This window comes from Caloenas nicobarica, chromosome 19 (assembly GCF_036013445.1).
Source record: "Caloenas nicobarica isolate bCalNic1 chromosome 19, bCalNic1.hap1, whole genome shotgun sequence".
Classification (NCBI taxonomy): Eukaryota; Metazoa; Chordata; class Aves; order Columbiformes; family Columbidae; genus Caloenas; species Caloenas nicobarica.
The window spans coordinates 894,943-920,542 of NC_088263.1; the positions used below are offsets into that span (position 1 = coordinate 894,943).

Below are 25,600 nucleotides of genomic sequence, written 5' to 3' on the forward strand. Positions count from 1 at the left end.
CTGTGGAACAGCAGGAGCGGCAGAGACTTGCCCAGATCTGCTTTGCCCAGAGGGAGGAGGGTGGGACAGCCCTGGGGAGGGGGAGCAGCAGCTCCTGGCAGCCTCGGGAAGGCTCTTCTCTGCCAGGGCTGAGTGCCACAGGACAGGGCCTGGAGGGCTCTAGCTGCTGGGACGGTCCTTGGTTTCCAGTTTTTCTGAGCACTAACAGATGCAGCCCAGGCGAGCGGAGATCAGGCGCTGCAGCCGGCCCTGGGGTGCAGAGGATTCCTGTGCAGCACCATGGGCTGCAACTCCGGTGTCCCCTCAGAGCAGGGCTGTCAAACTCACTTTCATGAATGTTATTTTAGGACCGTATAAATGTAGTAGTTATGTTTATAGAGTCTTAAAAATTACATTAAGCCCTTAGAAGGCAACCATGTGGCCTTCAGTGAAAATGAGTCTGACACCCCTGCCTTGGAGCCTTTCACCACCCAGGTGCATCACACAGCAGCTGCACCTGTAAGAGGTGGGTCTGGCTGCTCCTGGGGAGGGACACAAGCCTTTCAGGTACCCTCAGCTGTGTCATGTTGAGGCAGCTGCACTGCTGCTCCCAGCATGGATTTAGGGGCAGAACTGGGGCTCCTGGGAGCAGCACAGGCACTTGGCTCCCAGTAAGAGCTGAGATGAACCAGCTCATCTTAGAGAAGTTCAGCAGCTGCTTTATTATCCAGTCACCCAGGAACAGGAGCATTGTTTTGGATTTGCCTTCCCAGTGGGCAGCAGCTTCCCCTCTGCTGCTGCTGGTGCCACTGGCCCAACGCCACTGTGCGCCTGTTCCCAGCAGCCCCACGTCCCCAGGAGGGGAGGGGGAAGCTCCAGCAGCCGGGCTGGGGCTGGGTCACCCGTGAGGGGCTCCCTCACCCCCTGCTCCCACACCCCCGTTTGGGAGCCCCAGGGAGGCAGCAGCAGGACAAAGCTCCCAGCACCCCACCCGGGTGCTCCTGCCCCACTTCCACTCCAGCATCCCATGGATCATACAACAATGATGCTTTTCCTGCTTTTATTAGTGGGTTTTGACCTCAAGGTACAAAAAAGAAAAAAAGGTACTTCACAGTGCCAGGCTGAGAGAGGTGTTCTCTGATAGCTGGGGTCAAAAAGGGAAAAAAGAAAACAGAAAAACCCAGTGGTGGCTTGTACCAAGTGTCCGTGTGCCAGCCAGGCTGGCAGAGCTGTGCCAGGGAGGTATCGTCCCCAACACGGGCTGCTGCAAGGGACACGCTGCAACCAACGCTGTGAGCTCCAAGCTGCTAAAAAATGAAAAAAAAAGGATGAGGCGACATTGACAGCACCAGATCTGCCTCAGCCACATGGTGAGGGAAGGGAAACACAGCGGCAAGTAACAGGTTCTGTCCTAGGGCTGGCTCGCTGTGCCAGCACCTGCCTCGTGCCCCCTGAACAGCAGCGCAGCCCCGGTGTCCCCTCCGCAGGCTGGAAGGGGCAGCCTGATCTCTGCTCACAGCACAGACTCTTCCCCCCCAACCTTCAAGGCACCTGCTGGGGCAGGAGGACCCGCACCCACCCCCCCCAAAAGCCACCCGGACACCCCAGCTGAGCCAGCATCTCTGCAGGAATGGGCCCAGCTGCAGCCAGTGTCCAGCACCCTGAGAGCAAAGACATTCAAGACAGCTCTGACCGAACTTCCCCTCCCTACAACAGGCTGAATTCCCAACTGTTACATGAGCAGAGCTGATTTTCCTGCCCCTTTCCAGGGCTTTCCCATCTCCGGGGGCTGGGAGCCCCCCAGGCCTGGCCCTGCAGAGCTGCTGCTCAGGCTTTTGTTTCCTCCTAAGGCAGAGGGCGAGCGTGGCAGCACCAGGCTGGCTCCATCCCTCTGCCAGGGGCTGCTCCAGGCAGGCACGCACCCGCTGCCCTGAGGAAGAGCTGGGCAGCCCCTGCCCGCACCGCAACCCTCACCTTTGCGGTTGCAGCAGCTGTGCCAAGAGGTTTCCCAGCAGAAAGCGGTACTCCCGGCTCAGCCACCCCCGACCATGCTGGCACAGCCCGTGTCCTCCATTTGTGCTTGGCCATGGCCTCTGCACACAACAGGTACCACAGGATCCACATGGGGACTTGGAAGGGATCCACCCACAGGCACGGAGAGCCCATGGCCAGCACAGCACCCTTGGGTGCAGGAGGTTCCACTGGGGTCAGGGTCCAGCTCAGCTGCCCAGCAGCCTGCAGAAGGACATCAGGCACCCCCTGAGCTCCCCAGGAGACACCTGAACCGTCCCAGGAGCCAGTGGTCAGGGCAGTGTCACTGCAAGGGATCAGGGGACAGCCAGACCTGGCAGGGCCCCCAGAGCCCCAGATCATCTCCACTGACAGTGTCCCTGTCCCTGCGGGGTTGGCCATGCAGCCATGTTGGGGCAGAGCAGATGGGCTCTGCGTCCATCGGACGGGGCTGGGAGCTGCCGGCAGAAAGGGCCTTCAGGCCTTGCTCTCCCAGGCCCAGCAACAGCTGCTCCCAGCCGAGGGTGACCCATGGCAGCCAGGAGCACGAGGAAGGTGACCCATGGCCAGGAGGAAGGCGACCACACTCCAGCCTCGCTGCCCATCCTCCCACAGCTGGACTGGGCCCTGGACTGTTAGTGCAAGGTGGGGGCAGCAACCAGCTCCTGTGACCAACAAAACCTCTCCAGGGCTGACACGGGCGAGGGAGGCACAGGCAGAGAAGGTGGCAAAGCCTGGAGAGTCCAGCCTGGCAAACTGCCTGTCCAGCCACTCATGGCCACAACGCAACAACTCCTGAAGGACCAGCCATCCATGACACAGGGACAGGGCAGCAGTTTCTTCTCCACAGAGACCTCATGGCTGCTGAACACTTGCTGCCCAAAAGGGAGCAGTGCCAGGAGCCCAGGGACAGAAAGAGGACAGCAAGCTTCACTCATGGACTTCTCCAGCCACCCCAGGTCCTACCCATGTGTCTGCAGGGTCAGTGAGGGGCTGAGCAGAGCAAGTGCTCCGGTTTGCCACAGCTGGGAACCAGCTGCTCCCCAAGCCCAGGGAGGACGGGGAAGCTGCCACTGTGGGGAGGGCAGCCCTGGGAGCGGCAGGGCCCGCCAGCAGCAGAGATTGGTGCTGTGTCCCTCAGTGCCGCAGCTGCAGAGGTGAGAGGGCCCGTGCAGGTGGCCGGTGGCAGCAGAGCTGCAGCTGTACTTGTTCAGTGGCTGGGAGGGCCTGGGAAGGCTGGTGCACCTGTGCTGCTGCAGCTGCCCCAGACAGGGCTGAACACCAGCTCCGGAGCATCTGTGTGTGAGCACCAGCAGCTTCCAGCACCGCCACCGTCCTGCCCACTGCGACTCGGGCACTGGCAGGCAGCATCTGGCTAAAAACCCGCTTGGGGCTCCCCAGGTTCAGGGCGCTGAAGTCCTGCACCGAGCCCTGTGGCACCCTCCTCTTCCAGGACAGGACGGACATTCTCCAGGGACAGTCACTTCTCTCCCCCAGCGCTGCCCACGCTCCCTCACTGGCAGCGGCACCGCCCGCCCCGACCCCACAAACCGCCCAGCTAAGACACGGTGAGCGCCAGACCTGGTCACTGCGCCCCCGCCCGCCACACAGCTCAGCACCCTCTGCAGACACCAATGGCATCAAAACAGCGACAAACCACTCTGCACTGCGCCTGCCACGCACCCTTCCCATCCACCAAGGCACTGGCCAGCCAGCGACAGCACCCCTGTGGCACACAAAGCTTCCAGGAACACAGAGATCTCTGAAGAAAGTCCTGCCGGCCGAGCCAGACGTCCACACGAGGTGGTGCTGGGGCAGGCCAAACCCTTGTTTTACTACAGAGCACTGAGGACGTGCACTAAACTGGTAGAGCGAGAGCTGATCTGGTTTCCACTGGCAGCCCAGACAGCAGCAGTTCAGACACCCAAGTCACTGCAGATCTTGTTCCTCGCAGACTGTGAACGTCTACCCAAACCTCTTCTCAGGGAAGGTCTCTCTGATATCAGGGAAGAGGGTTCCCATCAGATACCTCGTTTCCACTCAGAGCGAAGGTCCCTTTTTGGGAAGGGCTTTTCCCCTTCTGCTTTTTGCCCCCTCCTTGCTCTGAGACCTGCCTGAAGTGCAGCACAAGAGGGGATGTCCCACTCGGGGCTGGCTCCGCGTTCACTGCTCCCGGAGGTGAGCAGGGTTAGAGGCCTGTGAGATCAACGATGGCTTTAATAAAGATGGTGTCATCACGCACGTAGGAGTTCTTGGCTTCCATCACGGAGACGGGGCAGAACAGCGGGCAGCCGCTGGCAATGTTCATTTCTGTGACGGGTCGCTGGAAGGAGGAGGACATCACATCGGGCCGGAAGGCATCGATGATGTGCTCACGGTTGTTCTGATCCAGGAGCATCAGGGTTACCTGTGGGCAAATGTGAAAATGTACTAGAGCAGCTGAAAAAAAAGCATGTGGAAACCCAGCCCAGTGACCTGCTGGCTTGAAGCCTGTGACACACGCAGGCAGCGAAGCAGCTGCAGCCATACCATACGCCTGCAAATCTGAGAAATGCCTCCAAGTCGGGTGAGCAGAGGATGGATCTCGGTGACATTCTGCATGAAGCCTCCCACACCCTGCCCTGTCAGGGGAAGCTTCTGTGTGGCAGCACAGGGTGTCAGACCGACTGAAAACTGACAGCTGGCCAGCGAGGTGTTCGACCCCACACCGATACCCCACGCAGCTGTGTCACTAAGTCACAGTTACTGTCCCGTTGCGAAAGAAGGCAGCGCCTCTCCCTGCATCAGCACTTTGCCTGCTCAGCCCTGGAGTGTTTCATAAACCTGCAACATCTAGAAACTGCAGTCTGAGCTTCTGACAGCAAGTGAGGAGCAGCTGCACCCCGAGCGCTGAGGCCACGACAACCTTCCCTCGGCCCGAATTCAGGCAGAGGCTCTGCTCGCTTCCCCAACACGCTGCTGCTCTCCTCCCGCAGCCTCTGCCGTCCCCCTGCCCTGTCACACACTTGGTGCTTTCAGCACGACTGGGGAATCCCCAGGGCGGCCGACACATCAAACTCCTTCCTTCTTCCGTGTGCTAAGTGGGTCAGATCAGCGGCATCTAGAAGCTCCAGTGGGTGTAAAACCGGAGGGGCACACTGCTGGGCATAGCGGGCTTTGTCCCAAACCTACCTTCTGGTTGAAGGGCCACCGCAGAAGCGCGTCATTGGGTCCTTTCATCACCACAAAGAACAGGGACAGGTGGGTCCCGCGCCCGGTGCCGTCCCCGTTCAGGTAAACGCGCAGACACATCTTGTAGCCGTACTTGCTTGTGTAGAAAGCTACCAGAGAGTTGTAAAACAGACACAGTGAGTGTCAATCCTGGCAAAGCCTGGCACCAACAGGTTCCTTTGAACTCTGAGGACTCTAAAGTTTGGATCCTGGAAGAAGCCAGGTAAGCAGGTCTGGGTCTAAAAACACCTGCACCACAGAGCTGGTCTGGGAAGCCACCAGGTCCCAACACCAGCCAGACGCCAGAGACAGCCCCAGCTCCGGCCGTTACCAGCTCCTGCTCTCGCCGAGCGCTGGGACCGGAGCAGGACACGGCCGGTCCCCTGGGCTCTCCCACCCGCAGAGCCCGGAGCTGCAGCTCTGCCCGGAGCCACTTCCCACCGCGTCCCCTGCCAGCTGTGCTGCAGGTCCTGGCAGTGCCGCTGACAAGCATGAACAAAACCACCCCAAAAAGGCCCTGTCTAGGGGCAGAGCACCCCAGCAACCACTGGAACCCACTGCCTCTGACAGGGCAGAGCCTCGAGCCAGTGACTCCAGTCTCCACCGGGATCCAGCAGCTCAGCATGGCCGGGCCGGGCTCCGGGTCTCTCACGTCCAGCAATTCTGGGAATGCCACGTTGTGATTCCAGACCCGTGCAGGGCCACAGAAACACGTCTCTGAAGGGGACCTGCCACAACCACCCTCTCCCAGCGGCGCGGAGCTCCAAGCCTCAGCTCTGGCAGCCCCAGGGCATAGGGCAGGAGATCAGAGACGTATTTTCCTGCAGGACTCAGTGCGCTCACGAACAGGCAGAGCAGCACCCAGAGAGACACCGTGCACTTCCACAGGGCAAGGAGAACCAGGTGTCCGTCCTGCTCCCACCGGACCAGCGACCGCGAAGCGCACGGGAAGCAAAGCGAGAGCCCAGCAGGCTGCCCCGCGCCCAGGGGCTTCCAGCAGGAGCCGCACTTGGGACTGTCCTGGATCGTGCCCCTGATGAACCTTCTTGAACTCTTATGATTTTGCCCTTCACAAAATCCTGTGGCCCACTGTGTCCTCGCAATGCAAGTGAGTGGTAACTTTACTTCCTTCTCCTTGTTTTAACACTGATTTCATTGGATATTTCCTCACCTTTACATTTAAATACAAACCAGTTATGCTCATTTCCCTTTTTCATCCCATTTGCAACCCAGACCTCTCTCCTCCCAGCTCTCTGCTCCCCAGACTGAACAGCACTACTCTATTTGCTTCACTTTCTCAGATTAAAAAAACCAAAAACACCTCCACAAGAAACATACGTTTCTCGGGACTAATTTTCTCTTAAAGCAGCCCCAGGAATGAGGATCTCTCACCTAAATGACACAATCAACTACTGTAGGAAACCAGCCCTTGTACTTTGCACTTGCAAGGTAAAAATGAGGAAGTCCTGCCTGTTCCAGAGCGGTCCCCGTGTCGGGCAGAGGCACCTTCCAAACCCTCCAGCCATTAACAGATTGCAGAGACCAACCAGCAACACAAAACACAGGCTGGCAGCCCGCAAAGTAGTTTTCCTGCCAGCGAGGAGCCGGGGGCCGCAGCCCATGCTGGGGCAGGAGATGACAGGACGCAAGGGTTAAGGTTCCTCTCTCTAGGCCAAACAAACCAGATTTGAAGCAGATTTGTTCGCTTTGGGAAAAGGAAATGCTGCCCTTCCCGCAGGGTTTTTCCATAGCTGTTGATGACTTTTAGAAGGCAATGCTAATCGCATGTGCACAGCTTTGGTAGCAGTTTAGTTCCCCTCAAGAAGGAGAATAGTTTTTTCCTCCAGTTTTTCAGGAGAAAACAGACTCTGAACAGCCTCATCCAGCAAACAGATTTTAAAAAGAAATCCAATTGCTTTTATCTCGCGGCCCGGCCAGGATCTGCTTTTCCACAGCACCGGGAAGCGGGTGTCGGGTATGGGCTCTAGGTTTGCATGCAGCTCTGGGCATTTTGGAGAAAAACTCCCTCCTCAGCCGCCCCATTGCAAGGTGAGTTCCCCGCTGAGCAAGGGCACTGTGAAGAGATGGTTTCATCTCACAGCTGCACGCCTGGGAAGCGCTTTCGTAAGCAAACAAGCCCAATCACAATGTACTGCTCACTGCCCAAGGTTTTCTTTTCTAAGAAGAGGAAGAGCAGTGCTGGGCTGGGGCAGTTCTGCAAGGAGAGCCCCTTCCTCTAACAGATACTCAAGCACTTCCCTAGGTATGCTTTGGGCTTTATTTAGACATTGCCTCTTACACCGTCATGGCTTAGGCACTATAATACATTTCTAGGGCTCTAATATATATTTCCTCCTTTCCTTAACCATTTTATTGCTGGTTTTATGGTCTCTGAGTATTTTACTTCTACCTAAAGGGTTATGCAGGGCTATTCCAGAGCTAAGATGGTTGCATTCTCCATTATGAACAATTAAAAAGGTCTTCTGCGATCCAAAAAGCACCTCTGTCAACAGAATAGTTCCATTTAGCCCAATGCTACAAAAAAAATGTTGCAGGCTCCATGGGAAAGGAGCACAGAACAGGTACATCTGAACAACCAGCATCTCCCCTGCTAAAGATGTCACTGCAAATCCCACACCCAGCTGAGACACAAAAGGCTTTTGCAATTTTGCAAATTTGTGGGCAATAACCTGGAGAGAAGATCGCAGGAGAGCGGCCTGTTATTGCCTCCTGACGCTTCCTGGCAAATTCCGTTATCTTCCAGATGAAAACACCATCGTAGGTGGAAGCTTCCATGTTGCGGATCTTCTCCTCCATCTCAGCCATGGCCAGATCTTTGAGGCCAATGCTCCGTTCCAGCTGCCGGACCTGCTCAGTGGGACACACGGTGCAGCCTGGTTAGAAACACGCACTGTTGTGAGCCCCAAGGAGACACCAGCGTCCCCGCAGGACAACTCGTTAGCGAGAGACGTTCTCCAGAATGGACAGGGGTCACGGGAGGGAGAAATGGAGCTTCGTAAGCCAATTCACTGAAGCTTCCATTTGAACCCTGCCATTCTGGAGAAGATAAATCAATACAACTCAGCGCTCGAGCTGAAAACGTTCCCACAGCGAATGGAAAAAACCTCTCATTGAGCAGCTCTGTTACGTTTGCAGCACAAAAAGTGAGGTTGAGGGGAAAAAAACCTCAGCATCATGACGAAACCAGATTGAGAAAGAGAAGACCCTATGCCAAGGGTGTCAAACTCATTTTCGCCGGGGGCCGCATCAGCCTTGCGGCTGATGCGGCCCCCGGCGAAAATGAGTTTGATACCCCTGATCTATGCCAAGCCAAACAACACAGGGTCTGGGCAGCTCTGGCAGCTCCGTGCCGGGGGCGCACAGAACGACACAGCCGCACTGGGACCACGCTGGAGCATCACGGTGAGACTGGCTTCTCCGCAGCCCGGCCGTGCTGGCACAACGCTGGGCGCAGCATCGATGGCCACGCTCCTTTGGAAAGGTCTAGAAGGTGAGCAGCCCCGCGGGTTCAGAGAGATCCAGTGAAACGCTGGGTGCTCTCTGTTTCCTGTTGGAAAACTTCAGCCAGGAACAATACCCAGGTGTCTGCATAACTTGATTACTAACAGATCTGAAGACTTCATGCAGGTCAGTTTAATTCCTGTATTTTCCAGGACGCTTTTGAGGGCCGGGCACAGGCAGAAATATTTCAGATCTGCAGAGCTTCAGGACTAGGCAGTGAAGCTTTGCTAGCTAATAACATGGAAAGCACACTGAATGTTCAAGTCTCTGCTCAGAGTGCTGGAAAGCCCAAGCCAGTGGTTACACACCTTGTTACTCAGTGTTTCGATCTTCTCCTGGTCCAGTCGATGTTGCCGACTGTAGGCTTCGGCTGTCAGAGACACTCTTTCCACCTCCCGATTGAGCACGCAGACGATGTTCTCGAAGGTCACCGTTTTCCTCTCGAGGGCCTCGCACCTCCCCAAGAGCTCCAGGGACCTGGAAAGCTCAGACTCCGAGCACAGAGAGTTTGCTGCCAGTAACGGGGAGTTGGTTTGTGATGAGGAAAGGGCAGGGAGGGGCTTTAGGTCTCCAGAACCAGCCTTGAGGCTGAGCACAAAACTCAGCAGCATGTACAGATGCTCCGCCAAGCACTTGCTTTCGTGTTCTGGTAGCTTTTCATTTTCCACCTAGGTGAACAGAAATACATCCCCCATTCAGCAAGCTCAATCTATGCTGTCACCATACACAGAACAAATTCCTTCTCTTGAGGTCACAACACCAGCTTTAAATTATAAAGGGGAAAAACCAAAGAGAGTTAAAACCTCCGTTGTTTTGTTGGGGTTTTTTTGGGGGGGTGGGGGTGGGGGGGCAGTGTTTCGGAAATTCTGCGAATCCTGTACAACATTTCTCTTTCTCTTGATACAGACTGTTCTTCTCTGTCTCCATCACTTCTCCAAAGGGCTCCGTCAGATGTACTTAACAGCACCAAAGGACAAATCCTCCTGTAACACCCCATGGAGGGATTTATACAAACATCAGCAGTAGGAGCTGGGAAAACTAAGTCACATGGAGAAATAAGGTCTGGCCCAAGCTCTAGGAGGAGAGGAAGACGCCAGCCACCCAGTTCTGTGCTTACAGCTGAAAGCAGCTTAACCACCAGTCTCAGGGCACTTGGGGTGTTCCTCAAGAAGGAGGTTTCCTTCCACATTAAGTTCATTCTCTGGATACCCTAACTCTGGACAGCAGATGATGTTCAGCTCCATTTGCAAAGGGTTTGAAACATCACTTTGTTCAAATGTCTGAACACAAATACCTGTAACAGTCTGGGCAACAGCAGTTTGCAGGTGAACTCTAACACTGGAACTGAAAACAAGTCCCGAGATAAACATCAACAGATGAGCCCTTACCACCTCGGCACATCCGACAACCTCAAATCTACAAGGCACTTTAGATCTGCCACAAGTCTTCACATGGTCCCGAAACTAGAAAGGAAGGAAGGCAATGTTAGATCTGATGTGTCCCCAGTAGCTCCCCTTCCAGCTTGCTGACATCTAGGAAGCTGAAGACGATCTCAGGAATGCCCGAGCCCTCGCTAATCACCACCTGCCAAAGCATGTGGTTAAACCTGGACACTGCCTATCGTTAGGTGTGACTTTCACTTTAGCACTGACACCTGGAAGTTTTATTTCTCTTTCTCTTGACAGCTAGGAGGTCGCACTTCTCACCTGCACACGCGAGAAGGAAAAAGCAACCAGCACAGGTACATGTTATGGGTGCTGAGGAACCAGCTGCACTGAGGACAGAGGAAGGGGAGGCATGAGGAACAACGCCATGAACCTGCCAGATATTTAATTCTGTGCACTTCAAGTAACCCTCACTGGGACCTGCCACAGCATGGTATTTGTATTTCCAGCTAAGCATTGTAAATCTAAGAAAAAGCTTCCTGGTGGTCCTGCCTGAGTATTTTCAGCAATTGCCGCAGGGCCACCTGTGCCAGGCTGGTGCAGTGTCCCCTCGACACGCACCTCGGCTGCTCCCACCTGGCAGCTGCTGCCAAGAGCCGAGGCCGATGCTGGACATTTTACAGAGAATTGCCACTAACCCCCCCAGCTGCCAGGATGACTCGTTTGGGTTCCCACATGGTGCATGATTAACACTAACAAGCACTGGCACATCATCATCTTGTTTTTGACATACCTCTCATCACACATTATCATCTTGTTTTTGATATACCTCCCATCATCAGATATCAATGCTCTGTTCGGAACAACAACCATAACCCACATTTAGTGCCCACATCTGCTACAACAGATGTCGATTAAAACTGGTTTTAAACCACTTTTTAAAAAAGCTTCTAGGTCCATCTGGCTTGCTGGATGAGTCAGGCTACTCAGAGTTGCAATGGCTGCAGCTGATCAACAAAAGTTTGGAGAGTGATAGAAGACAGAGTAAATATTTAAACACAGGACAGATCACCTGTGGGAACTCACGAGCCTGGTCTCTGCTGGGCTCCAGCTTCACCCTACGACAGGCAGAGCCGTGTCCCAAAAGCCTAGCGCTAAGCACTGGGACAGGCTCCCCAGGGAGGTGTCACAGCCCCAGCCTGATGGTGTTCAAGAAGAGACTGGACAATGTCCTCAGACACACAGTGTGACCTGTGGGGTTGTCCTGTGCAGGGACGGGAGTTGGATTCTATGATCCTTGTGAGCTCCTTCCAGCTCAGGACATTCTATGATTCTATGCTGCCCAGTTTGAAGAACGTTTTGCTCATCGTTTTGACATTTCTGTCCCCCTTGCCCTGCTCCAAGGGCAACAGCACCACTAAGAACATTTGCCCATACCAGGCAAGATGTTTTGAGATTAATGTGATTTTAAGATGTTTCCCAAAACTCTGATTTTCAGACTTCAGAGCCTTGGCCCAGGAGCCAGCAGCACGGAGGCCCTAGAGGCATGGATTCCATTACATCATTAATCAGAATTAATTTAGCTAGAGATGGCCTCCCTTTCTGTAAGTGCAGTTGTGGTTGACACAGCTGCATTACACAGGACACAAGGACCCTGTAAACCCAGGAGTGTGCGTTTCCCACGGCAGCTCTGCCCCCAAGCCCCACGAACACAAACCCACCCGTGCCGCTGAGTCCCGTTCACTCGCGCCTACCAGCGTGTTGAGCCCTGTGGAAAGGTCACCCCAGTACTAACGGCTGCCACTTAATTGTTCTCCCCACTCCGCTTCCTAATAGTCCCGATTTTCCTCCCCGCCCCAAGGACACGGTGTTGGCCCATCGGGACCCCAAAGGCCACCGCAGCGGCACACGGGTCACACAGGTCACACACCTTCTCCCTTGGAACCTTCTTCCCGCAGCCTTCGCACGTCAGTGGAAATTCAGGGCAGACTTCGTCATGAGCCTGTAAAAGAATCGACAGGAGAACATTTGGTCCTCTAAATAAAAGCTGCAATGAGGTTATACGATGAGTACAACTTGACAGGGGCAGTTCTACACTTCGTTACTGAAGAGTGTGGTATTCTACCAACCTAGACTCAAATCTTGGTCACGCTGATAATTCTGCATGCTGACTCATGTGTCATCTCCAGGCTACCAGAATTTTGGGTGCCTATGTAGCCTCAGCATCAACATAAAAGCTGCTATAATTCTTGATAAAATCAAATTACTGCTTTGATGGGCGAGACAATCAACAGGAAGCTCCATGTATGGCTCTGCCGGGAAAATACACGTTCGTGCAGGCTGAGTCAAGTAAACCACTATCTCAGAGAGATAATTGGTATAATTTTTCCACTGTAATGGTTATCAGTTAGCTGAAGTACAAACTCACAGCCTCCTCACCACGCGCTGGGCTGAGCTGCCTGATCGTATCTTCACATTTGAATCAGAAAACCTTTTTTCAACCAGAAAGAAAAATATTTTTAACTGTTTCATTTAATAGGCGCTACACACAAGCAGCCAGCCCTGCAGCAAGAGCTCACAATGTTTGGAGGCCAGAGGAGCTGAAGAAATGCTCAGGGCAATGTGATACTCTGTCCTCAGCAGATACTGGGGCCAGCAATACTGGCTAAATTGGGAATGCTGGAACACACCTCGGCTTTCTGTGTCATTTCCACTTTGCTTAAACCTTCTCTTTACATATCAACCAGCTGAAACAAGGCATTGTAAGCGCCATGAATATGCAGTTCAAAATTCAGGTTAAAAGATAAGCGCACTGAAGCATCCTGATAAAAAAAACAGAAGCATTTATAAAGCAGTCACCTGAAACCAGATGCCTCGAAAACTCGGTCACATTTATTCTTTATTAAAACAAGTTACTGTCTTGGCAGGTGGGGCGAAACATGCACAAACTTAAACAACCACCACATCAGAAACTAGAAAGTGAAACCTATTAGTGGCTCAGCTTTGGTTTCTGAGTGACTCTCTCCTTTTTATACTTTACATGAGTAATGAGACCCAAAGCCTCAGGGCGCTGTCCCTGCAGGGCAACCGGGCAGAGGAGGAGGAGGAGGCAGAGCGTGCCCTTCATCCCACTCGCTCACAGCGGCTCAACCCTTTCTTCTACCCCCTACTGCTCTCATGTTCTAGCCCAGGGTTGTCAAATTCATTTTTCCCGGGGGCCACATCGGCCTCGCCGGTGCCTTCGAAGGGCCGAATGGCCCTTCGAAGGCACCGGCGAGGCCGATGTGGCCCCCGGGAAAAATGAATTTGACGGGCCTGCTCTAGACGCACCAGGCAGCATCTTCCCCGCGACCCAAAAAACGCTGGCACAAGACAGAGACAACTATTTAAAAAGGGAGTATTTAAAGCTTATGCTCCCCCGTGCCACTGCCCACCTCCCGCAGGGATCCCCCAGCCCTGTGAAGGGCCCCCCTTGCACCACCAGAAGGGAAACCAGCCCCGCACAGCCGAGCTGGAAGTGCAACTGGTCCATATGGCGATTGTTTAAGATGCCCAGAAGCCTGAGCTTTAACCGGCACAGATCCAGCCATCTAGTTTCTGTATAAGCAGTTTCAGGCTCTTCTGGAATCCCCTGTTCCTTCCCCGTCCACGTGGTGTCTCAGCAGACACGGACGGTTTCGCCGCCAGCAGAAATCCGCCCAGCCAAAGTTGGCATTCCAGCCTGACCTGCCGCGCTCCGCTCCCCCAGGAATGGGGCAATCCTCCTGCTTACGCCTGTCCCTAACCCACATGTTCTTCTGCTGCAAGGACGAGCATCTCTGAGATTCTGGCATTCGCCGTGAACGTTTTTGGCAGCTTTGGAAAGTCATCGCTGTGAACAGGGGAGGTGAGAGCAGAGTCCCCTCCCAGAGTGAACCTGTCATGGAAACCAAGGCAGACGGGGGTCGGAGAGAGGGGGCGGCAATGGGAGAGTTCGAGCGGAGCTGGAACACAAGGGTCTGGCTCAGACCTTCAGGACTGCTCTCCAGTTACCTCAGCGCTGACTTTGCACCCACCAGCTGCAAACCGAGGCACAGACCGACCCGCGGATCCTGCACCCAACAGTGCGAGGGAAAAATCAAACCAGGCAGAGTTAATAGCCCGCACAGCAACACCTCCCTCTGCCCTCTCCATCAAATCCGCCGATTGATCTGCACATCAATTCGCTCCCTAAAAATAAACAGCGAGACAACCCGGTGGCAGCCTGGACGTCACACACCGCTATCAGAACAGGAGATTCTCTGGGAGCCCACCCAGGAGACTAGAAAAATCAGACACCACCGCTGCCTTTGGAAGGACCGGGGCAGCCCATGAGCTCGGGGGCCCCGCTGCGGCTGCTCGGTCCCCCAGCCCTGGCCGTGCCCCTCTCCGGAGCAGCGCCGGGACTGCCATGGGGGTGCTGAGCCCCCATTCCTTCAGGCCAGCGGCCAAGGGAGCTGCCTGGGCACATGCTGTAACTCCTCTACCTCGGTATCGGGGAAGGAGAAACGCGATTTGCAGTATTTGCAGTTGAGGTTTCTCTCAGGGCGCTCCCAGGATCATCCCCTCACACCAAGAACTCAACCAGTGTGAACGGGCAGCTCCCCTCTCGGGAGCTCGGCGACAGCATGGGCAGCACATTTCAATGCCGCTGCGCAGCAAAGTGCAGGGAAAAAGCGGGATTTGGTGAGAGCAGCTGATCTGCGGAGGACAACGATAATTTCCTAAGGAATGCCAGGATGAGCTGCTCTGCTGTGCCTGCATATGTAAGACAAAAGCGAAAACTGCAGTTTAATCCGATTCCTGCTTTGCCAAACTTGACTTGAACTCCAGAAGAGGCTACTGCTGAAAATTATTATCCCCGTACAGTGGGAGCAGAGCAGGAGGTGCCCCCGCTCCCCAGCTGCCCTGCTCAGGACCTGCCACACCAGCACAAGGCTGTTTTTAATGGAGGTCTTGCAACCGTGTTGGGAAATCCAGCAACGTGACGCAACGCTCCAGCTCAGGGACAAGGCAGCCGAGAAATGCACCTTGGAACCAGCTGCTGCGAGAGGCCAAGTGCCGGGTCCTGCACTTGGGTCACAACAACCCCACGAACGCTGCAGGCTCGGGGGAGAGCGGCTGGAAAGTGCCCAGTGGAAAAGGACCTGGGGGTGTTGGAGATGGCGGCTGAACATGAGCCAGCGTGCGCCCAAGTGGCCAAAAAAAGCCACCAGCATCCTGGCTGGTACCAGCACTGGTGTGGCCAGCAGGCCCAGGGCAGTGACCGTCCCTGTGCTGGGCACTGGGGAGGCCAAACCGCGAATCCTGGGGTCAGTTTTGGGCCCCTCACACCAAGAAGGCCCTTGAGGTGCTGGAGCGAGTTGGGAGAAGGGAACGGAGCTGGTGAGGGGCTGGAGCACAAGTGTGATGGGAGCGGCTGAGGGAGCTGGGGGTTCAGCTGGAGAACAGGAGCTGAGGAAATGGCCTCAAGTTGCATGACGGGAGGTTTAAATTGGATCTTGGGAACAATTTCTTCCTGGAAAGGGTTGTTGGGCATTGGAACAGGCTCAGGTTTGAGGGGACCTGAATCCCTTGTACAAGAAGCACAAGTTGGCTTCGTGCACCTCTGCCAGGTCCCCAGGGGCTCCGGAACCTGCCACAAAACACAGGTCCTGCTCCTCAGGACCTCAGACAACGTGCCCTCCCATGCTGCGTCTCCTCCTCATCAGGGGAGTCCTAAGGCTGGTTTTAAGGCAGGCCTGCTCGAAGCTTTCCCCACACAGGTGGGCTGGGAACACACACATGGTCCTTGTGCTACTGCATGGAGCCCAGTAACACAGGGCTGGAAAGCAGGAACCCAGTCTGCACCTCACAGTGCCAGCTGGGAATGGGAGCTTTCCCACACACAAACTGCTCCCTTTGCCAGGACACGCTGCTGACAGAGACCTGAGCTAGTCTACTTGGCATCACCAATAACTAAAGCTTAAAGAAAACGTCAAAAACAAAGATTAATTTCCCATCAGTAACCGCGTGTGGCTCTAGTGGGCACGTGTATGGCAGCGATGGTGCGGGAAACCAGCACGGCCATCCCTCTGCTGCCCAAGGCCACGGTGCCCGTCTGAACTGAGGACAAAACCAGCAGATGAGATGTCAAGGGTCCCAGGGGCCTCGCTCACACCTCTTTTCAGAACCAGCAGAACAATCTTTGCTTTCAGCTGTCTATGGTTTTGTTCATTGGCTTTTAGGGCCAATGAGACAGACATTTGATTTGAGGTTTATGGCAGAGAAACTTCAGGGCAATGTTTCTTGCATTGAAGACAGATGTGGAAGCGAGAGCTGGTTTTGAAGAAGGCTGAAGGTGCAAGAAACATTTTGAAAGCAGCAGGGGGTTTCCTAACGTTTCCTAAAACAGACTCTGCCTTTCCTTGTTTGCTTTGAAGTACAGGAGCCTGAGGTGGTGGGACACTCCAGGATGCTTCTTCCAAATCCCTCCATCATCCCAGAGGAACAATTTTCCCAGGGAGACTCCAGTCTGAAACAGAATGGTGCCAGACCCCCAAGGCAGTTTAGATAAGCCCGAGTCTGAACCTGACCTGGCCCCACGGCCAGCAGGAGCCCGCGCGCCTCTGTTCCTCAGACACAGCTGCATTGCAAAACAGAAACACTAAAGCTGCTTGCCAAGGAAATGAAAAGTTACAGCATTGGACTGCACAGAGTCCCTGTAAACAGCTGGCTGACACATGAGGGAGATTCAAAGCAATCGCAAACGCCTGATCAGAGATAACTCTGCAGGTCTTCTAGGCTACAATTAAGAGTTATGGTTCCCTGAAAAATGCCCAAGATTCATATCTAATGAGGTCACTTCTTGAGAACAACCTGTCACCGGGGAGTGAGCACCAATCACACTAACCATGCCAGGCGCCGGAACATCTGTAACATTCACCTCCAAGAGCTACTTCTGACAGCGACCGCTGTCATTAGCGCAGGAGCTGCTGCAGCACTGAGAGCACTGCCCATGCCAACCAGGCCCCAGGACAACACCCTCTTCCACCAGCACGTGCGGCTTCACCTGAGTCACACAGATGATGAGGGACAGGCTGCGGATGAAGGCTCTGGGTGCTCTGTCTGACGGGGGAGCTGCCACGCTCTGGAGCTGTGGAGCATGAGCAGGGACAAGGCCGGCTCCTCTGCCCCACAGCCAGCGACGTGCGGGCTGTGAACAGAGGGGCTGTCACAGCACGAGGCTGAAACAACACTGGCACCCAGAAAAGGGGAGACGAGACAAGTATTGCAACTGGGACAGGCGTCTTTCACGTGCTGGAGAAGTCCAGCCTGCAGTGAGTGGTGCGATTTCAAACCTGATTCCTCTGGCCTGTCCCAAGCGCTGGAGGTGCCCAGGGGTGTGCGTGACAGCGGCTCTGGCCAGACACCTGGAGCCCCAGGAACACCTCCCTGGGTGTGAAGTGCTGCCCCCCACCCCAAATCCGCGCTCACACTGCGGGTTTCACCACAGCTTAGACAGGACACATGGCACTCACCTCAGCTTCAAAGCTCATGACTTAAAGCTTTTTGCTCTCCAAGGGACGGATGCCAAAACTGTTAATGAGGTGGGTTGCCACAAGAAGGCTGAGCTGTTTGTAGAAGCTGAGAGCAGACCCTCTGCAGCCGGGGCTTTCCAAGGCCCCCCATACACGCTCTCCCCAGGGCTTTACCTCCCAGCACGGGCTCAGACAGGAACCTGCTCCAGCCTGGGAGCCAGACGCACAAACTCTACTCCGGGGACTGTAAGGGAGGCTGGGTTTTGTGTGGGGACCCCAGATCTGGAATGTAAAGGTGTGTCAGATCCCTTTTTCCAAAGGAAGGTCCTTTTGGTCACCTGCAGATGTAAGTCAGGGATCCTCCCACAAAACTGCTGATCAGGCCAGAGACGGCTTCAAGCTGCACTTCAGCACCACACCGTAACTTGAGCCAAAACCTTCAGAAAAAGACAATAAATGCTGTACCTGATTTTAAACAGAAGGCTGGCTGCCCTGCCACAGTGCTTAAAATGCCATATCCCACACAGGCAATGGGGCTATAAAACCCTCAGAAGTACACTTGGGATGCAACGGGCACCACGGGAAGTCAGTTCCGAGACCAGCAGCTCTGTTCTAACCCATGTGCAAAAGCCTGAAGCTGAAGTTTTCAGCCTAAGCTGAAAATCACAACCAAAGACGATCCAGGCATTCCTGGGACGCCGATGCGAAGCGGGGATACGAAACGGTGAAGCAGCACAAAGCGGGAGGACCCCCCAGCTCCGGGCCCCAGCAGCAGTTTTCTCTACACGAGGTGCAGTGGGGCTTCCCAGCACCTCCCACTGGGAACACTGGGCAAGAAGGGACTGCACAGTTACTTTGTTCTGGCCCTAGGAAGCCACGTAGCCCAGAAGGAGATGCAGAAACACTCTCCAACACCACGTACTTTGAAATAATATCACTTTAGTGCTGAAGTTTGCACTTTCCACAGCCCTCCAGGCTTCAATTCAAGTGAACTCTTCAAAGCCAACTGACTACACGGCAAACACGTCCCCTGCAGTTTGGGTTAGGAGAGGTTATCACCACAGCTGACAGACACCCGACCATGCTAGCTGAGCTCATCTGTTTTCCAAGAAACACCCCCTCCCAACTTAGTTTAAATACCGGTGTCAGGATTAAGCTTAAAACTTAGTTCTCCTTCCAAAACTTAGCTAAATTTCCTTATGTCTCAAACAAGGAGATGAACAGGGCAGTTAAAACCTCTGTGTGGGTAACAAACGGAGAAGCCAGGGCTGACCATGTGAACCCCGCTCCTCCCGTCCCCGTCCTGGCAGGGGGCAAAGGGAGCTGGCAAGGTGAAAAGCACAAACAAAAGTTATAGAACTGAAGAGATATTGATGAAACAGAAGAGAGACGTAAGCAATTGGAGGTACTGCAAGGCAAGAAAATAAATGCTCCAGTGCTGAGGAACCACAAACCTCCTCCACCTGGATATCACAAGACGCACCTTCTTGGTCTTTCCTTTTGCTCTAACACGCTAATTTTAGTTTCTGCAGCCCTCCTTGGACTTTCCATCTCAATCTAAAGGCTCCTGCCCACAGCCTGCTCTTCTCTATGTATGTTCAAGGCAGACTCATCAGGAAACCTATACATGAAAAGAGGTTACTGATTAAAAGGAAAAACCCTGCAGGCCCGCCACAAACTGCTTTATCCAAATGCCACTGAGTATTTACAATATTTACGGTCTGAAAAATGCATTTATAAACCCAGACATGTGCTAAGCACCGAAATATTTCATGTGCTTCAAACAGCTTTAAGCAGAAGTGCAAGTCATGTCCAAGCAGATTGCACTCTCTGTTTTATATGTCCCTTTTAGACCTGAAATTTGGTCTGCCTGAACAGAAAGTAAAACTGAAATCGGTTTTATCGATTTTTTTTTTTGAAGTTGAAGAGCTACCGCTTTTCAGCTGCAGAACATTTTTTTTCCTTTTTCATGCCCTGATAAGATTAGCAAACCAAAAGTGATGGTATTTTTTGATTTGTAAGTGGATAGCAGCCGAGTAAGTCTCTCTGAGTACAAGCACACGATTTTTAAATTAGCAAACAATGAATTCACCCTTAGGGACTTTCCACGTCCTGTCGGAAATAGCGCAGCGAGGGACTTTCCGCAGTGGGAGCCGCCGCAGGACGTTACACACGTTGCTGGCTACAGACGCGCCCGCGCCGCACCAGGCAAACTCTGCTTTGCAGCACTACTCTAACAAGCCTAGGCCTGAGGCAGGGTTTAACGTTAGTCCAGGGTACCAAGAGAGACCCTGGGCTGCCACGGGCGTTTGATGCCTCCTTCCATGAGCGCGAGGACAGCCAGGCCCAACGAAAAGCTGCAGCCCTCGGGCAGGAGACACGGCCAGATCTTGCCTATTCCCACCGGTTCCCAGGAACAAATCAGCTTTTCCTGAAAGGGCACAGAATATCCCGAGCCCATCAGGCTGAATGGCACCCGAGGCGGGCAGGAGGGGCAAACTCCATCCCAAGACTGAATCCTGCTCCCCTTTCATCGCCCGAGGGTAACCAAAACCGAGATCAGGGCTGCAGCACAAGCAGTCCAGAGTCACGTCTCTAGGAAACATACTGTGTTTTAGCAAAACATCCACCAGGACCTTTGGAAGATTAGGTGGAGGGTAAAAAAAGAGGCACAGTTCAGAGGCCCTGCAGCATCGCACACAGCACAGCCTCCAGGGAGACAGACTCACCTCAGGGCAGCTCGTTGCCCTTTTGAACTCCAAGGGCAAGTCCTGGCCGGACTCCAGCGGCTCAGACACTTGTGAGACCACACAGGGAGGACCTGGGCCAGCTGAGGATTTTTTGCTGAGTTCTGCAGGAACTCTTTAAGATTTGTTTTTAAACCCAGGAGAAAAAGTTCACAAGAGCTCATCAGTCACAGCACAATCAAGAGCACTGGAAGCTGCTGACAAATATAATTCGGTTTGGCCTAACAGAGACAAGCTCACTTCCTACAATCACCATTTTCAACATTGCAGTGACTTTTAGTCACTGGTCACCAGTAGAAATTATAGTGTGGGTCAAGCAATCTGCAGACACCAGCAGCACAGCTTTAACCTGGAACCGCAGTAAAACACACCGTACTCTGAAATGCAACTCCCAAACTCTCATTGCTGTGCTGCTGCTTCTAACCAGACATTTTTTTAGTCACACAGCCACACCATGAGCCACTTATGAGTGAGGTTTTCATGGCAGGAGACCGTTTAGCACCATATTCCCCTTCATCTTTTGGACAGAACTTTTAGCGAAAAGCAGTGGAAGGTTCTAGAGAGCAGGACAGGGAAGCAGCAGCACAGAAGCATCTTTGTGTAGAACAGGCTCGGCAGAAAACTCAAGCGTGATCCACAACTGTCGTTTCTTTCTGGTGCCTTGCAGCAGCATTGCAAAGAACCCAAACGTCAGCCTAGATAGACCGAGCTTAAACCTTTCCTGACACACATCTCAGTCACTCCATGAACCACAGGGTCTTTACCTAGGGCAAGTGCAAGACAGAAATAAAATTCACTCTCATCTTATCTCAGGCCCTCCACGTGGTGGTTCTTCCACTCCAAAAGGGATGACAAAACTGTCCTTCGGGAGCACCAAAGCTTCCTGGTGAATGTACCTTCACCACCAACTGCCAACGCATTTTAACAACGCAAATTGCCACAGCGGAGTTGAGGTGTCGGAAAGCACGGGGCAGCACGTGGCCCTGCCACCCTCAGCAAGAACACAGCTCTGAGGAGCGTTACCTGCACAGAGGCTGGGGACCGAAGGCCCACAGCCCTGAGGAAGGCCTGGATTAAAAAGCTGGTGGGCTGCTCAAGAAGAGCAGGAGTGGAAAAGCCAAACTGTCCAGCAGGCTCGTGGGGCTACTGACCACTGCCCTGGTGGCTATGGGGGTGCTGGCTGGAAACAGGATTGTGGCCAGGCCGCTTTCCCCAAGTTTTAGGTTCACATTTCTTGACAGTTCACTTGCCTTTTATAGCAGAAAGGAGGTGGAGATTGAGCAGGTGGTTCCTACTACAGAAGGGACCTGCCTGGTGCCTGCGATCACGAGCAAATCTGAAAAGGTTTCAGTCCAGCCTGTGCCCTCAGCATGGCACACAAACCTACCGCAGCCAAGAAACCTCTCCAGCTTACACTGAAATCCAGGGAGGCAAAAGCTCAGACCACCACTGCCGGTGTCAGCGGACAAGCAAAACCACCAGAGCCTTCCCCAAATACAGAGGGAAGGAAAGGATGCAGACAGTGAAAGCCTCGCTTTAGTCTTTACCTCGTATTCTTTAATAGTCCCCTTCCACGTGCAGCCACTGTTAATACAGACAGCGGGCAGACTTTCCACCTCCCGACGAGCTGCGTTGTCTGGGAAAGCCTAAAACGGAAAAAACAAGCAAACCACAAAAATTACTGAGGGGTTGCAGTTTTAGTCCAGTCTCTTAATTCTTTATTAAGGCTCCTCCGAGTCACCACATCACACCCTCACAGGTTGCCAATGGCAAACAAATGGTTATTACAGTGTTTAACTAGGCCACTGCTACATCAATGTGACCTGGATTTTAGGAGCTGGGGAGTCCACCACATTAATCATAACTCTCACTACTGAAGAAAATGTTTCCTAGGAACGAGGGATTCTCAGAACTTGCGTTTTAAATTAAAAAAAAAAAAATGCAAGTGGTATTAATTGTATCAGTGACCTTTATTTTTTAAAAGGCATTTTTACTTACCGAGCTTGTTTCCAAAATAGAAATTCCTTCTTCGTATATTCCTTCCTGAATACAGCTGGCACACTTTTGAGGTCCAGCACTAGCAGACATAAAAATAATCATCATACACAACAAAGAGAGACCAATTTATGATTTAATGATAAAGTGATTTCTGGCAACTATATAAAATGAAAGCATTTTCTTATTTTCAAACCACCACATTGAGCCTTTGCTCGTGTATTTTCGATGCCCATTTCTGATTCTAATATATTTTCTTCTACCGATTACCCACTCTCTTCAACTGCCCTTACTTAAAGGCAAGAGTGAGACAGAACACTAGGAAACTTTCCAGGAAGCCAGTGTGTGCTCAGATTTCTCACATTTTGGCACAACAACCATAGGATGATTTTTAGGAGCAAGTCCCTTCAGTAGCTGTGATGAATTGCAAAAACAATCCAGGAGATTCTGGAAAAGGGAACACTGAAGCAATCCCCACAAAAATAAAAGCAAGTCAGAGGTGACACATTCCCTTAAAGACGGCCTGACATAGGTCATGGAAATCAGATTTTGCCCTCCTTTTTTGCTTGAAAATGCCTTTTCAAGCATTTTGTCTTTAGACTGAAGGCACAAAAGTTACCTTATAATTTTCTTCAGGCAATAGGAACAGTAACGATGTCCACACTGAGCTTGAAATGGCCTCCTCAATATATTCTTGCAATCGGAGCAGAGGTATTTGACCTCCAGTTTAGTTCCCAGGATCTCCTTTGCAAATCCAGGCTGGTTTAGATCCAAAGAGCCAGGTGGAGTAGAGTTTGCTGCTGCCATGTGAACAAAAAATCCTGGCAGTGTCTCCAGAGCCTGAAAATAAAAATATTTTCCCCGTTTCAGTATAACTGGATGGTGGTAATTTTTCACATATACTCACAGTATATTACACTGGCACCCAAAACCCAACAACACAGGTAAACACACAGATGTCAGGCACAAGCCCACCTCCACCTAGCTAAAAATACAGAGAAAAACTTTACAGTTAATTTTGGAATTAAATCCAGAACAAAAGGCCATGTGAACAGACCTCACTAAAATCCCCATCCAAGCTACCTGAAATGCAGCCTGCGCAGAGAAAACAAGGTTTCTGACCCAAAACAAGAATCGCAGAACAGTTTGGGCTGAAGGGCCCTTCCCAGCTCCCCCAGTGCCCCCCTGCTGTGAACAGGGACATCTGCACCAGCTCAGGTTGCTCAGAGCCCCGTCCAGCCTGGCCTGGGATGTCGCCAGGGATGGTTCAGCCACCACCAATCTGGCCAACCTGGGCCAGGCTCTCACCACCCTCGGGGCAACAATTCTTTCCTCATGTCCAGCCTGAATCTCCCTCCTTTAGTTTAAAACCATCACCCCTTGTCCTGTCACAACAGGCCCTGCTCAAAAGTCCGTCCCCATCTTCTTAAGTACCGAAAGGCTGCAATAAGGTCTCCCCAGAGTCATCTTCTGGCTGAACACCCCAACTCTCTCAAGCTGCAGAGAGATCAAAAACTGTCCTACAGCTGATCAGTAACATAAATAAATCACCTCGGTCCGCCACAAACCCGTAGGCACTGTGAGGTGCCCACAGCCTCCCACCGCTTGTTTTCAGTTGTCCAAAAGGCCGGAAATTCAGCCCAGAGCCCGGCCGGCCGCTTCCAGAGGGCTGGAGAACACAGGTGTGAGAGGCACAAGCAAACCAGCGAGGAGGGAAAGAACAAAACGCATTTGTCTGACCACTGAGGATGATCCCAAGACGCATCTTCCGTCTTCCCGCCCCGCAAGCACCGCGGGGCTGCCCGGCCCGCCCACGGAACCGCCGGTACCGGGGGTGTGCCCGCCGGGGCGGCTGCTCCAGAGACCCTGGGACAGGGCAGAGCCGGGCTGAGGGCGGCCCGGACACCCCGGGACCGGAGCGGGGCCGGCAGCTCCGCCGTGCGACCGGGCCGGGCGCCGTCATTCCGGTGCTGCAGGTATTTAACCCGGTCTTTAACGCAAATTCTATTTTTTCGTTGCATCATCACAACTGCCTGTTCCTCGCCAGGTTGTTTTCACGGTCCCGGACACACGCACACGCAGGAGAACCGGGCACCGCCGGCCCCAGCCGCCCGCTCGGGACAGGCCGAGGAGCCGGGCCGGCTCCCCGGGGCTCGAGCAGACTGCACCAGCGCAGACCGCGCAGACCCCGCCGGCCCCGGCCGCTACCACCGCCCGCTGCGCCCGGCCTGCCCGCCGCCAGGAGGGGCCGGGCCGGGCTCAAGGCGGAACGAGGCCCGGGGGGACCGGGGCGGGGCGGGGCCGGGCCGGCCCGCCCGTCCTCCGCCTCTTGCCCGCCCTGCCGCCCCCCACCCGTCCCGCACCACCCGGTACCGGGGCGGGCGCTCACCGTCCCCCTCCGTCCGACCTCCGCACCGGAAGCCGCCCCAGGCCCCGCCCACCGGACACGTGTAGCGACGCCCCGCCCCCGGGCCCGCTCGCGCGGGGCCATCCCCGGCGCGCCGGGGGCGGAGCCAGCGGCTCTTACGTCACCGGCACGCCCCGCCCCCATCCCCGTCGCCCCCCCACTGTCACCTGCCCGGTCACACCGAGACACCCCAAACACGCCCTCAACGCCTCCACACGGTCACAGCCCCCGTCACCCCCGCTACCGCCCCCGTGTCGCCCCACACACCGGCACCCCCAGGACCCCTGTCCTCTGCCGCTGCACCCCCGCCGTCCCCTGCCCCACCCCTCCCCGGACCCATCCACCCACCCCTGTGCCGGCCAGGGCGGTACCCGCAGGGACAGCGGCGCCCGGCCCACGGGCACCCTGCCCCCCGCCCTGGCGTCCCAACCTCTGGGGACACCCACCTTCCCGCCGCGACCGCCCCCAACCCCAGAGCCGGTCTGCCCCCCCGGAATGCGTCTGAGAGGCCTCTGGCCGTGCCGGGCGGGGCCGGTGCTGCTCACCTGGGCACAGAGCGCCATGGCCACAGGGACAGCGCGGGCCGGGGCGCTGGGGAGGACGGGCGCTGGCTGCTGGGCTTCGGTGCGATCAAGAAAAAGTCACGCTGGGGGAATCGCAGCCACCGGTCCCGCAGCAGGGAGGCCAGCGGGAGGTGCTTTTTGCAGGGGAATTCGCTCTGCAAAAGGTCACAGTGGCCGGTTTTGTCACTCAGGGTCCCCAGCCCAATCACAACGAGGCAGTGCGGGGGCTTTGGGGCTTTACGGC

General features: G+C 54.3%; 1 protein-coding gene across 2 annotated transcripts; it reads right to left on the reverse strand.

Moving 5' to 3' along the window:
• Positions 1-1,039: 1,039 nt before the first annotated feature.
• On the reverse strand, positions 1,040-25,356 carry TRAF2 (TNF receptor associated factor 2). Of its 2 annotated transcripts, none has more exons than XM_065648818.1 (10): positions 25,339-25,356; positions 23,006-23,226; positions 22,390-22,468; positions 21,939-22,037; positions 12,037-12,108; positions 10,110-10,184; positions 9,030-9,389; positions 7,890-8,067; positions 5,161-5,309; positions 1,040-4,396 (listed from the first exon to the last, which is right to left on the reverse strand). In XM_065648818.1, exons 1-10 carry the CDS (start codon positions 25,354-25,356, stop codon positions 4,178-4,180), a joined length of 1,470 nt encoding a protein of 489 aa, XP_065504890.1. In that variant the 3' UTR covers positions 1,040-4,177. The 2 variants fall into 2 exon arrangements, with proteins under 2 accessions (XP_065504890.1, XP_065504891.1); XM_065648819.1 differs by lacking the exon at positions 25,339-25,356 and adding an exon at positions 24,776-24,808.
• Between the last annotated feature and the right edge of the window lie 244 nt (positions 25,357-25,600).